We start from the raw sequence: 13,456 nt of genomic DNA, 5'->3' as shown, positions 1-13,456 counted from the left end.
ATTGGGAGTCTTTGATGACTTTCCAAATATTTTTACGTGTTGCTTGCCTTTTTTTATAATAAAATAAATGATATTTTTACCGTAATGTAAATAAACAGAAGCGGGGGAATGCTTAAAAATAATATGAACCCAATTAGCAATATACAAATATATCAAAACAGAAGTGTTGGCTGTCTTGTGTGAGAACAGCAACCTGTGAACTCGACATACGCCATTTGTGGCCATTAAAATATGTATATTTTACACAGAAAATAGTGTCATGTGTGGCCGTTGACCTCTACAAATATTACTTTCACTTTAATCTAATGTTTAATTTTTGATTCAACCAATTACGACTTGATATACATAGCCTATTTAATTGTTAAGTCATTGCACTTTCGACCAATCAGAGAAACGAATGTGCTCATTCGTTAAAAGGTCGTACGTTTCTTTAAAATAACATGACTGAAAAATTTATGAAAATTTCTGATTTTAGAGCAAAGTTGGCACTAACAGGACGTTTTTTTTCGAGTCCATTGTGGATTTGTCTAGGCCCACGATGGAGTGGTGGAGTGATGAGGTTTTCCCCGAATAATTCTGGGACAGTGTAGGGGCTCACGCTATCAAGTTTATTGTATTTTCGTGAGTGGAGCCTTCTACGTATTACAGCTTAGGACCTCAATTAAATGAGGTGTTGTAGTGTCTTGCCCCCGTACATCATACTTTTCCGTTAGCAATAGAGTCGTGCCGGTCATCTAACTCCTTTCGGGGAGAAGGGGAATATATGAATTTAAATAACGTGACATCCGGTTTGTACGGGAAATTCGTATATAGTTAATCGGGGCCTCCTGCCTCTAAGCTTTCCAAATCTAGTTTCAAAGTTTATTTATCTAACACCTTTCCCGAGATTAAGGAAAGCCAGACAGACAGACACGCAAACAGACGGACAATAGTGGAAATATATAGGTCTCAAACTGCAGCCTGCAATAAAAAATAATTACTTTAATTAGGATAAAATCGGATTTCTGAGGCAGCAAAGTGACGATTATCGGCAAGTTCTTTGCAAATAAGATCGCATACAATTTATTTTGAAAAATAAATAAAAAATAATAGTAACTCCTCGAAATCTTTATGAAAATACCCTAATTTTCGCTTTAATTTAGGGATATTTTCCTTAAAAATAAATTTTGACTGAAAGAAAGAACTGCAGTTAACGTGTCTCTGATTTATTTTTCAAAAAAAAAAAAATCAGAAAACTTTCTCTTCGTTTTAACTTTTTAACTTACTTTTACTTTATTATATTTTTTTAAATTTTACGAATACTTTTTAATTCAGAATAATTAAAGTTTCTACTCGTTAACATTAATAATAGTTTCTTTGTTTTCCGCTTCGTTCAGAGAGCGCCACTTTCGTTTATTTTATTTTTTTATTTTTTTAAATAAATAAATCACTTTCTAATAATATTTTTTTTTGTATTTAACTATTAAATATTTTATTTTTAAAGCAAAAATAATAATAATTTATTTTAAAAAAACTCGTTAAAATTTTTTTTCTTCTTGTTAAAAACTAAAACGATTTAGTGTTTGCATAGTTACCTATTATTAAAGTTTAATCTGTTAGTTTTTAATTTCAAATATTTTTAAAATTCAATATAAATTTGGAAATATAAAATATATAATTTCTCAAATTTCCAATTACAATCTAATAAAAAATGATATTTCGTCTTGATAAAAATAAGAAGGATCAATTTCGGACGTGTCACGTGACCTCCATTTCGAGTCGCTTAGCAACGGTATCTAAGCAAACAAATCACAATTTTCCAATTTTCTCTCGGTGTCATTCCTATAAAACGGCTTAAGAATACTTCTCCCGTTATTAATTTTAATATTTATATTAATAAATCATAAACTTTTGTTTCATTTTTAATGATTTTAAAAAGAACTTGGCTTTTAGGATTACTCGATGATATTTAATTACGTTTAATTATTCATATCGGGCGCATGCGCGTGATGACGTTGCATTTAAATATTTAAAATTTTAAAAATATATTTATAATAAAAGTAAAATAACGGTAAAAAGGTATAATTTTAAAATCAGTTATTTTCGATAGTAAGATTTATAATATTAATTTAGCATAATCGCGAGTTAGAGGAAGAGAAAAAATAAATAAACCGTTAAACTACTTGTTAAATAAACAAGACGTTCAGAAACGACACGGTTGTTGCTTCATAGACATCGAACGGTTTATTTTTATTTACAGAAAAAAAATTACGTAATAATGGAGTAGGCGTTAATACAATATCAGAGCGACATAATTAGAGAAAAAAAAATACGAATAATATATATTAAATTCCTAACAATATACGCGCTCTCATTCACTTAAATCCCGCTTCACCTTCGAGCTTGGATATGACGCAGATAAGCATAGGCACGCGAATATCGATCGGGTCTACATACAACTGGGAAACATTAGTAACCACTATAAATTATCGACACGATTATAATAGTTATAAAATAAAATACGAGGCGCGAATGGGAATATCGAAAAAAAATAAAAAAATAAAATAAATAAATAATATTTCGAAAACCAGACGATAATTTCGCCTGAGCGTATTCGTCCGGTAGATGGCGGCGTCGACGTCGATAACACAACAGTCGGTTGCCATGACAGTCGGATGTTGGTGCGATGGAAGCTGATGCGAGAAGATGAAGACGATTCTGTTAGTTCTTTCGTGTTTTTCGTCTTGTTTGGCATTCGATTGTGATTTTGAAACGAGCTGCAGCTGGAAATGGCACATGAACGATCCGATTTCCATCGTATCGGCCTTAAATTTAACAGACGATAACTTTATCCAGAATCGCTCCCTGAATGACACCTATGGTGAGTTTCAATGCCTTATAAAAAATCTAAAACCTTAATTAATTTGGTGAAATTGTTGTAATTCGCCAAAACGGATCCATATTCTAGTGATTTAATGAGAGATTTAACTAATATTCGGCCATTTTTTGTGTTAAATATCGAATCAAATTCCCCGTACGATCCGGAATAATTTTTTTACGATCGTAATGCCACCTGGCGATTACTCATGAAACAAACTCCGCCTGCGAATTAAAAAAAAAATCGCCAGTGGGTTGTTTATTTTCCTGCTAAAATCGCTTTTTATTATTGTACCGGGGGGAAAATAATGTTTATCGGCTAACGGGATTTTTGAAGTTTGGCCACGGACCATCTGGCATGGCTTCAAACGCTCGTGTCAATGACACAGATGAAGTCTGTACAGAATTCGCGAATTATCCCCGCTAAATGAGAATTAAACTCTGTCAAGGGGTTAATTTTTACGTCAGAATATTAATTTTAAGATTCGCATGTTTTTTTTTTTTTTTTGCTTTTAAACAACACTTTTTTGTGATTAAATCTATATTAATTTATACCGCTTACAGGTCATTTTTTGTATTATGGAGTGGCTAAATCATACTATGAGGTAGATGTTAAGAGAATAAACATCTCTAGTCCTTGGTTTGTGAATGGAAGTGGACACGACTGCACCATTGATTTCGATATGTTGATGAGAAATATGGAAGACGGTTATGTGGAAGTTTATGTTGAGACTGAAAGAATATCTTGGGTTATTGCTCGTTTTGCTGGAAATTCGCTAATTGAGTGAGTAAAATTGTAAATTTTTTTTTAATATCCTCCATTAATTTTTGTTTTTAATGTCATAGTTAATGAAAATTCTCAGATATCTAAGCAAATGGAGCTTATAATTAAGAATAGTTAAATTGGCAACAATGGAGCTTATAATTGTTTTTAGTAAGAAATTCATGCTAAAATTTAAATTTATAACCTCTGTTCAGTATAAAAGAAACTAAATTTGGATTTGGATAGGTAACTAATAATTAGCTTCATTAGAATAATATAAATTACTTGTCATTAATCGATATTTTTAGAATATTTATAGGGCCTTATACTTTTATGTTAAAATAATTAAGTCCACATAGGATTAAAACTGTTCTTTTATAAATTTTTAATAATTTAATGTTATTATATAACGTATTTTTAATCCGGTAACTTATTGATGAGTTATATAATGAAAGGGAAAAAAATAGATAAAAATATGTCTTCTTTCTAATATAATTAAGCTTATTATACAGAACACTCGCCTGTACGGTTTCTCTAAACGTTAAAATATTTTATGATGAATGTACTGATACATGTACATCAATTTTATGGGTAGAAGCAAGGTAGGATGAATGTATGTAATAATTTAGGATAGGAAGAATTATTCTTGCAGATTTTATAAGTTTTATGATTAAAATTTCGATAAACTTTAATTTATTTTGTATTCCAATCCTGTTATAGTATAAGGAAAGTATCTTTTATACCCTCACAAAATTGGTTATGGGGTATAAAAGATTTCTCGTTACTTAAAACTCTACAACGTGGTTCCAAAATCAATAAGTTTTAACTTATAATTTTAGTGTTAGGTTCGAAGTGTGTTGATTATTTGTGAATATTTTTCTTTATTTGCAGGTGGAAACACTTTTCGACACGAATAGGTACAATCAGTAAACCGTTTCATATCCTATTAGAAATCAGCCCCCCTAATAATTCTTTACCAGTTCACGTGGCCATTGATAACCTAAAGCTTGACGGATGCTTACGAAGTAAAGAACACGTGATTATATATTTATCAATTATAAATGGGATTTCATTTTAATTTATAAACAACTTTTGTACAGCAGCGTCGACAGTTACCGTTCCCTGCGAGTCTCATCACTTTAGGTGTTCTCAGGGGACGTGTATCGAAAAGGAGAAACTTTGTGACTTAATTTTTGACTGTCCTGATGGTGAAGACGAGAAGAAGGATTGCGGTAGGTTCAATTTATTATATTTATTTATTTAATTAATTATATTTTGATTGTTTATAATTGTTTTCTCTTGACGTAGATTTGATGCCTTTCGGTTCGAGATGTAATTTTGAAATGAACATGTGCGGGTGGACGAGTAACGGTGATGGACAGAGCAGATGGACACGTAACAATGGAAGCGTTTTAGGAGGAAGAATAGGGCCTCATAACGATCACACGTATGAAAATGAAACAGGTAGGGTTTTATTCTTTGAAAACTTTCATTGTATCATTTATAAGTACAGTACATTAATTTTGTATAAAATGCTTAACTTCTAGTCTTCTTCCCTAGACCCCACTTAGCCATTGTTTTTATCTTTGCAACTCTTCAGTATGTCTCTGAAGGAGTGCTATTAGTATATTTCTGATATTGTTAATTCAAGTTGTCCAAAGTCATATATACACTGTTACTGTTACCAACTATTCTTGGATAGCCAGTGTACAATGAAGCTTTTGGCATTGTAACCTTATCTATTTGTCACAGGATCACTTATACTCATGGAAAGTTGTTTTCTCAAAGAATCTCCAATATTATTAGTCTGTAATATAATCTTTACTTCATACAATAGTTAGAGCCACATAGAAGTTACAGTTTCATATGAAACAATAACTTCTATACGGCTCTTAAACTGGGAGAACTTTGTCCCTAACTGGAGCGCAGCGACAGCTTGCAAACTCAAGTTAGATCATTAGGGGGCCTAAATTAAAGCGACTCATCACTCTGCATAAGCAGTGAATTCTTACTTTTGTTATAAAACTTCTTAATGTACATAATAAACGTTAGGCACGGTTTAATACGTTAACATATACAAGTATCCCTTGCTTAACGCGCGAAATAATTGCGGCAAACTCTTTATATACGCGGCTTTACCAGCTGTCTTTACTTAACATAAATATCGTATTTTTATATGCGTGGTAGGATTAAGGGGTTAAATTAATCGCGTTTAATTAAGGGCTCTCTGTATAGGTTATGGGTATATACGGTCAATTTTTCGAGAAAAATGAAAAAATAAGATCGGTATTCATAAAACAATTTCGCAAGAGCTTTCCGTATTTTGAATGTCGGGTAACGCGCGCTCGTTTGTTTACGTTTATACAATTCAAAATTTTCCCATTGACTTAATATGGGAATGACCTTTGAGTCTCGCTATCTCCCGTTCTAGATCGAATTTAAAAATTCGGCTTCGTCACAACACGCCATTTATATTACTTCCATTAATGTGCAAAATTTCGTACGTATCGGTCGTGACATTACGTCTCAAAACGTGTTTCAGCGATCTGTCAATTTGATTTGCTACTAAGGAAGCGTGCTCGCTTCTCTTTCTCAGCTTCAATCAACATCCTGTTACTCTCTTATCACAAAATACCACATTTTGTTAATTTTTGTGTGTTTTTAGTTGATTATAATGCCGAAAATCATACAAAACTCATGAAGTTGAGGACAAATATATTGAACATATTTGCAATATAAAGATGGCTTCACATCATGATTTCAAAGATTGGTACACCTCTTAATTCATTTGTAATTAAGAGTTAAACGTTGTAGTTAGGTTTGGGTCTCTTTGACTCCAACATAAAAATAAATAAATGTCGAAACTTTATGCAAATAATAAAAGATTTTTTAGAAAATAAAAAAAGTAGTAAAAAAACTTAGCAAAAAACTAATTTCGCACAAATGACGAGTCTCATAAGCTATATTCATAAGTAGTTTAATGTTTTTAACTAATGTTTGCCAGGATAATTTCTGATGTTGCCAAATTTTGTATTCTATTCTTAAACATAAGGAAAAACTAATAAAAGTTTTAGTTTCACTTAGCAAAAATATTTTTTAAAGGCTATAAAATATATATATAATATATATACAAGGAACGGGAATCATAATTTTCGCTAGATCTACACGCATCTAAATTTATTTTGTCATAAATTATTAAATTAATTCCAATATAAGTGGAGTATTTTCAGATGTTTTATTGATATCTTCGCAGGTACCTATATAATTGCTAAGTTTCCTAGGAAACATTTCGGTCATAACGCTGTATTAAGAAGCGTGCGATTTCGTCCTCCTCCACGTTATCATCGTTCCCCTTCGTCTTCCTTTTATCAAAGTTGTAAGGTAAGCGTAATTAATTCTGCAGACAAGAATTTAAACAATTGTTGTTAAATAATTTTCTGTACAGGTTAGGTTTTACTATTATATACACGGAAAGAGCCCATCTGTTTTGAGTTTACGCTTAAATACTTATCATTCCAATTATCCGGACGGTAGAATTTTCCCATTATGGAGTGCTTCCGGCAAGAAAACAGATTTTTGGAATCTTGTTGTTTTGCCTCTGCCAGATATCTTAGATATGTAAGAATCTTACGAAGAGTATTCGTTAAAAATTCTTTATAATTACATTTTCTACAACTGATTTACCTTTGCAGTTACGATCTGGAATTTACTGCAACGAATGCTTTAGGACAAACAATTGTGGCCCTCGATGATATATCTCTAACACCCGAATGTTTCGAAATTGGTAAGATTTTATCTATCTTATCGTCTGCCCTATCAGTGTTTTGTTAATATCTACTTATTTATTTACAGGAGCTCGTGAAGATATTGCGAATGTGACTGATTATCTTACAGGTAATTAAATTATAACATAAAAAAATTACGCTTAAACCTCTTTATAAATGCTGCTTTAACTTTTCAGAAAAGAATTCGTCGAAGGTGCATACAAGTAGGCGATTTTTTAACATATAAAAGCTTAAATTTTCTTATTCTTACATTATACTTATCAACTTTTTGTTGTGTATAGAATATGTTTTTAGTACTTGTGGCATACGGGGTAACAGAGGACCTACGGAACAAGATTGTAGAAGATCATACAAAAATTCTTCTACTCGTGTCAGTATCCAATCAAAGAATCTGATGGATGGAATCCAACAATGGGTTGTTCCTCAAACTAATATTTATACGTAAGTCAGTCTAGTTCTTGGAATCGATTAAGGAACTTTCTATCGATCCGGTTTCTGAGAAATATCATAAAATGTCACGTCGTTTCTTACACAAAAGTAATGCATTTGCTACCGCTAATTTGTAATCTAATAGCTGAAACTACTTTTAGAAATTTCCGTATAATGATAACTCATATCGATTCACATTTATTTGCGATTTATTGTTTAAAATTTACTAAAGTTTCGAAGATTTTTCCAAATTCTGAGTATTAGAACCTATCTGAAGAATAAGTTTGTGTATTTGTGTTCAATATAGCCAAAGATATGCTCGATTTTATCTAACTTTCTCAAGTTTTACTTAAAACTGCACACTTTATTTACACTGAACACAATTTAATAGCAATTTTCGTTTATTTTCTGTATGCAATTTAACATTTTCTCAGTTTATTAATTGAATTTTGTAATATTAAAATACATATTTATATTTTTAGAGTTTTTGCTGGCGGTGCGAGTGGTGGACAGGGTCTGTTTAACAAAGGTAAAAGTCGTGGTGCAGTCGTCAGAGCCTCCTTCAATTGGACAGCTGAAGAAGTTATTTTTATACTAGTGGGACAGAAGGGAACGAGCGCGTGTTCTGTAATTATTTTTTCCGTATCTTCATTCCAGATTTAGAATATGCCTGTATCTGTTTCTGTGTCATTTGTTTTTATAGATATCAGGTGATTGTGACAATGGTAACAGACGAATAAGAAGTATTGAAGAACTGCAAAAACTGAAAAGAAAGAAGGATGGAGGCGGAGGAGGAGGTGGAGGTGCTACATACGTTTTTAAAGTATTTAACTTTTATAATTTAATATTAATTGTATTATTTTAAGAAACGAGAATCTTAATCGAAACTCTTCTTTTATAGATAAAAAATGGCGGTAAAGATTATATTCCTTTAGTGGTTGCTTCTGGAGGAGGAGGCTTGGCTCATACGAGAGATGACAATCCAGAAACAGCGATTATACCAGAAGGTAGAGGCGAAGATAATCAGTTTGGTCCGTCTAATGGGTTTACTCTCCCACGTGGTGCAGGTTAGAGTTATTAATTTGTCAGTCGGATGCTGATCTTGTCAAAGAACTGTTTCTGAATGTTATTTTACTATCAAGGTGGAGGAGGAGGATGGAACGACTCGACTCACATCAGTAGAAACTCTGGATTATCTCTTCTATCCGGTGGTTTTGGAGGTTATCCATGTCAAATGGCCAGTAGCTTTAGTACTTCTGGAGGATTTGGAGGTGGTGGTGGAGCTTGTTATTCTGGTGGAGGAGGGGGAGGATATAAAGGTCGATACAGTCTGGCACATATTTTTTATATGTATATAACATTATTTAACATACTCTAATATTCTAGGAGGGAATGCTGCCGAAGTGGATGAAACTAATAAAAATGGACAAGGTGGAACTTCTTTCGTTTCCTCTCTATCGATTCTCCCTCTTATTGAGCCGGGAATGAATGAAGGAGATGGATTTTTGCAAATTCTTCCCGCACAGTCCGATTGTGGATGTCAATATTTATGCATTGTTATAGATATTACAGAAATTACTTATCAGTGTATTTGTCCAGAGGGTAGTTCGCTAGAAGACGACGGAACAAGCTGTAAAGGTAACAAGCATCAAAGAATCTTATTTATAATGAATTCTTAAATGATTTTAATATTAAATTTTTTATTTAAAGCTCATAAGGAACATCTCTCCATCACAAATCTTGTAGTTATCATTCTGTCGTGTTTAGTTGTCTTGACTGTTGTTGGTTTTATTTCCATCTTAGCACGTAAGTTAATTATGAAAATACTATTACAAGCGTACTTTTTCTTATATATTCTAACAAAAAATTGATTTCAGTTAGTAAATATCGTAAAAAACAAAGTCGTGATTTGAGCCACGAGCCATTAAACAATCCAGAGATGCAACTCAGTCGATTAAGACAATCTGGAGGGGGCATGGTGACCGAATATAATCCAAATTATGAATTTGGTGGAAGCGCTTGCACTATTCAAGATTTGAGAGAGATACCGAGAGACAGTCTCACACTTGTCAAGTGAGTAAGCTTTATTTTTAACATTGTCACCGCCAGCAGCTGCTAGATGAAAGGTTCCTACTTTAGGTCCATCTGACTCGTATTTTTTATGTCCCACTTATTATATCCCACTAAATTACGCAATCTCTCTTTCACAGTTGGATACTTAATAAAATTTTGAGGTGTTCTCCTCTTCCTTTCTCATTTATTATTAGAGATTTATGTGGAAAATATTTATTTATGTATTAATAATTACTAAAATGCATGCAACATCGCTTTTATTTACACTTAATCGAAGGAAATACAAATTAATAGTGTCAGATAAGCAAATTTTTGCAATTTTAAATTGCAAATTTGCATATATACTTTTTAAAGATTAGAAAATAATATGCTGACTTTATAAAAAAAATTATTGCTGTCAAGTTAGCACTTAGTGGGATTTTTCTATTTCGGTCTACCTTTGGCAAGATTTTTGACTTTCTTTTTTAATTACAGTTACCAAAATACTTCCTGATACTTGTACTCATCGCATATTGAATTATGAAAAACAATATTGATTTAATACATGTTTGATAATAAAATTAGAAATTTTATTATTTATTTACTTAGCAGGATTTTATGCATATTTTAACAATTAATACAAAATAAATGATGAAACTCTTTAATTTTTTGACAAAATATAATAAATTATGAAAGAATAATGACATTTTTCCAGTTTACTTCCTCAGGGCACTCGGTCAGGGAGCATTTGGTGAAGTTTATCAGGGTTATCTTTCTGACATATCTGGCGAGTTAGGCGATATGCCAGTTGCTGTCAAGGTATAAATGTTTACTTTCAACAAAAAATAGTTTAACAAGCAAAATTTGTATTATTCAAATAATAACTTCCTTGTTCTAGACTCTTCCAGAATTATCTTCCAATCAAGCAGAGATGGATTTTTTCACGGAAGCTTTAATTATGAGGTGAGATTTCTTTTATCTAGAATATAATTTTCTAAATAAATAACACATAATATTAATAAATTTATAGCAAATTTAATCACCCAAACATTGTTCGATTCGTTGGGGTGTGTTTTGAGAAACTTCCAAGATTTATTGTATTAGAACTTCTCTCGGGTGGAGATCTGAAGTCGTTTCTTAGAGAAAGTCGACCAAAACCGGTAAGTTTTGTAGACATTTTGAGAAATGCTACAGAAGATAGCTAAAAACTGGTAATTTTGTCTGTAAAGTGGGCATTTTGACGACATCCCTTCACTTTTACAATAAAAAAAAAAATTTTTAAATGACGTCAAATTGACGTTAAAGTGTTCACTATCCCACCAAATGGGCCTTTGGCTAACCTATTTTATCGTAAAATAATTACCAAATGTTAAAATTAATGAATTAGCAACGTTCAAAGCTATGAAGTTCATTTCACCTAGTATAATACACTGTAAAAGGATCATTTTTAGAGCATAATCCGCATTACCTAATAAAACACTGATTGAAAATGTATAAATTCGCTTATGAACGTGTTGCATTTCTCATATTTATGCGGCAATACCCATTATCCTATACGTTTAACAATTATGTTTAAAATATATAAAATACAAACAATAATATTCATAAATAATATATTGTTATCTAATTAGAATAAACCTTCACCTTTAAACATGAGCGATTTGCTGCATTTGGCTCTCGATGTAGCTAAGGGATGTCAGTACTTGGAAGAAAATCATTTTATCCATAGGTATGTTAATAAGAATTTACATTTACCATTTAATTTTTAGGAAATTCTAATGAATTTCCCATTAAATTAACAGAGATATTGCCGCTCGTAATTGTCTTCTGACTACAAAAGGAGTCGAAAGAGTTGTCAAAATCGCAGATTTTGGAATGGCTAGAGATATATACAGGTAAAACTTATTATATTATTGCGAAAATACATCATAAAATACACATTTTCAATAAAATAAATTCACTTTCTTTACATTACTAGGGCTGATTATTATAGAAAAGGAGGTAAAGCTATGTTGCCTGTCAAATGGATGCCTCCTGAAGCATTCTTAGATGGAATTTTCACGTGCAAGACGGATGTTTGGCAAGTATTCATCATTTTTAAATGAAGTTACAGTAAAAATCAAACCCTAAAAATAATTTTTCTCGCAGGTCTTTCGGTGTTCTTTTATGGGAAGTTATGTCGTTAGGGTACATGCCCTATCCCGGTAGAGGTAACCAGGATGTCATGCAAATGGTAACATCTGGTGGAAGGTTGGAAGCACCAACAAATTGCCCTAATCCTGTGTGAGTAATTTGCATAAGTTGAACGGATACTCAAGGTATTATCGTCAAGAAATCAGTGATATACATTAATATAAACTTGCAGATACCACATCATGATGCAGTGTTGGCATCCTGTGCCTGATCAACGACCTTGTTTCAGTACAGTCATAGAAAGGATTGGATATTGTCTACAGGTCAGTTGATTGCACAACAGTTTTGCGTGTTTCCTGTACATAAAATTCAATTTTTTAAAATTTAATTTTAGGATCCGGACGTTCTAAGAGCATCGTTGCCCGTGTTTCATCGCCCACCTTCCATGGAGAGGGATGCGACAGTTATGAGACCACCCGATACCGATAGCATCTGTTTGCAGGTAAGCGTAACGTTGAACACATTTAATATTGTCGATGGCCACTCATTGACGAACATCGAATCCATTTATAACGAGTGTGGCGATTGATTAGACCTTATTCTCACTAAAACCGTGTATAAAAATATCCCAGGTGCAACGACCAGATCGCGACATGCAGTCACCAGGTTCCGAGGATTATCTCATCCCCATGCCATCATCGAATTACAGTTTAAGCACGGAAAGAACGGAATTACAGACATCGAGTGCCGAATCGGTCGACAAATTACTAGAAATCAACGACACTAGACGACAAGAAACTAACGACAACCAAACATGGGAAACTAGTTTCGTATGTAACGGTAACAGGAGGAGAAAAGATGGTTATAACGACGATGCACTGATGTGGTGCGAGAAACCGAACGTGGAACGTGTTTCCAGTTTGAAATCATTGGATTCACTACCGTTAGCTCCTAGCCTGAATCACGTGGGGAAGAATAGCAATGACGTCACCACGCTGGATGCCGTAGCTCTCAATAGGCAAATACCAACATTACCCATCCAGTACGTCAACGTTGACGTCAATTCGAATAGCCAAAGTCAATTGGATGTGGATGATCAAAATCATCTCAATCATAATTTATTAGATAATTATTCGTGTACTAATCCCGCCGTTTCTTCCAACTTGACGAACGAACAGAGAGTCAATTGTTGATTTTACACACACACAAAATCGGGAAGAAGTATTTTAAAACAAACAAACAAAAAAATACAGTATTTATTTAGTGGAATAGTTCCTAGCTTACTAGTCATGTAGTATTTTTTATACCTGTTTTCTTTTCTTTGTTAAGTTTCTTGTTCTGGACCGAACGTTCGTACTGGTATATTATATGTATATATATAAAACAAGTATCTTTATATAGTAGAGATTGACTTCAAATTAGTATTTTAAAGCTTCTT

At 32.7% G+C, this 13,456-nt stretch overlaps 1 protein-coding gene across 2 annotated transcripts; it reads left to right on the top strand.

Annotated features, from left to right (window-relative positions):
• The first annotated feature begins 2,629 nt into the window (after window positions 1-2,629).
• On the top strand, window positions 2,630-13,242 carry Alk (Anaplastic lymphoma kinase). 2 transcript variants are annotated; one of them, XM_067286628.1, is made up of 28 exons: window positions 2,630-2,860; window positions 3,421-3,640; window positions 4,511-4,644; window positions 4,723-4,851; window positions 4,928-5,083; window positions 6,873-7,000; window positions 7,065-7,237; window positions 7,312-7,403; window positions 7,472-7,513; window positions 7,581-7,607; window positions 7,686-7,845; window positions 8,316-8,460; window positions 8,537-8,656; window positions 8,735-8,900; window positions 8,976-9,152; window positions 9,220-9,471; window positions 9,544-9,639; window positions 9,711-9,906; window positions 10,614-10,704; window positions 10,784-10,848; window positions 10,916-11,045; window positions 11,517-11,614; window positions 11,688-11,780; window positions 11,864-11,965; window positions 12,034-12,168; window positions 12,251-12,341; window positions 12,413-12,520; window positions 12,651-13,242. In XM_067286628.1, exons 1-28 carry the CDS (start codon window positions 2,686-2,688, stop codon window positions 13,209-13,211), a joined length of 4,062 nt encoding a protein of 1,353 aa, XP_067142729.1. In that variant the 5' UTR covers window positions 2,630-2,685; the 3' UTR covers window positions 13,212-13,242. The 2 variants fall into 2 exon arrangements, with proteins under 2 accessions (XP_067142729.1, XP_067142728.1); XM_067286627.1 differs by having other exon boundaries at window positions 4,720-4,851.
• Window positions 13,243-13,456: the final 214 nt, after the last annotated feature.

This window comes from Centruroides vittatus, unplaced genomic scaffold, assembly GCF_030686945.1.
Source record: "Centruroides vittatus isolate TY-2023 unplaced genomic scaffold, ASM3068694v2 scaffold_384, whole genome shotgun sequence".
NCBI classification, from domain to species: Eukaryota; Metazoa; Arthropoda; class Arachnida; order Scorpiones; family Buthidae; genus Centruroides; species Centruroides vittatus.
This window is presented reverse-complemented; position numbering and strand designations above follow the sequence as displayed.

Coding starts and splice junctions, on each gene's coding strand:
- Alk (XM_067286627.1), top strand. CDS start 2,686: ATGAAGACGATTCTGTTAGTTCTTTCGTGTTTTTCGTCTTGTTTGGCA. Junction 2,861..3,420: donor CTCCCTGAATGACACCTATG/GTGAGTTTCAAT, acceptor TACCGCTTACAG/GTCATTTTTTGTATTATGGA. Junction 7,001..7,064: donor CCTTTTATCAAAGTTGTAAG/GTAAGCGTAATT, acceptor TTTTCTGTACAG/GTTAGGTTTTACTATTATAT.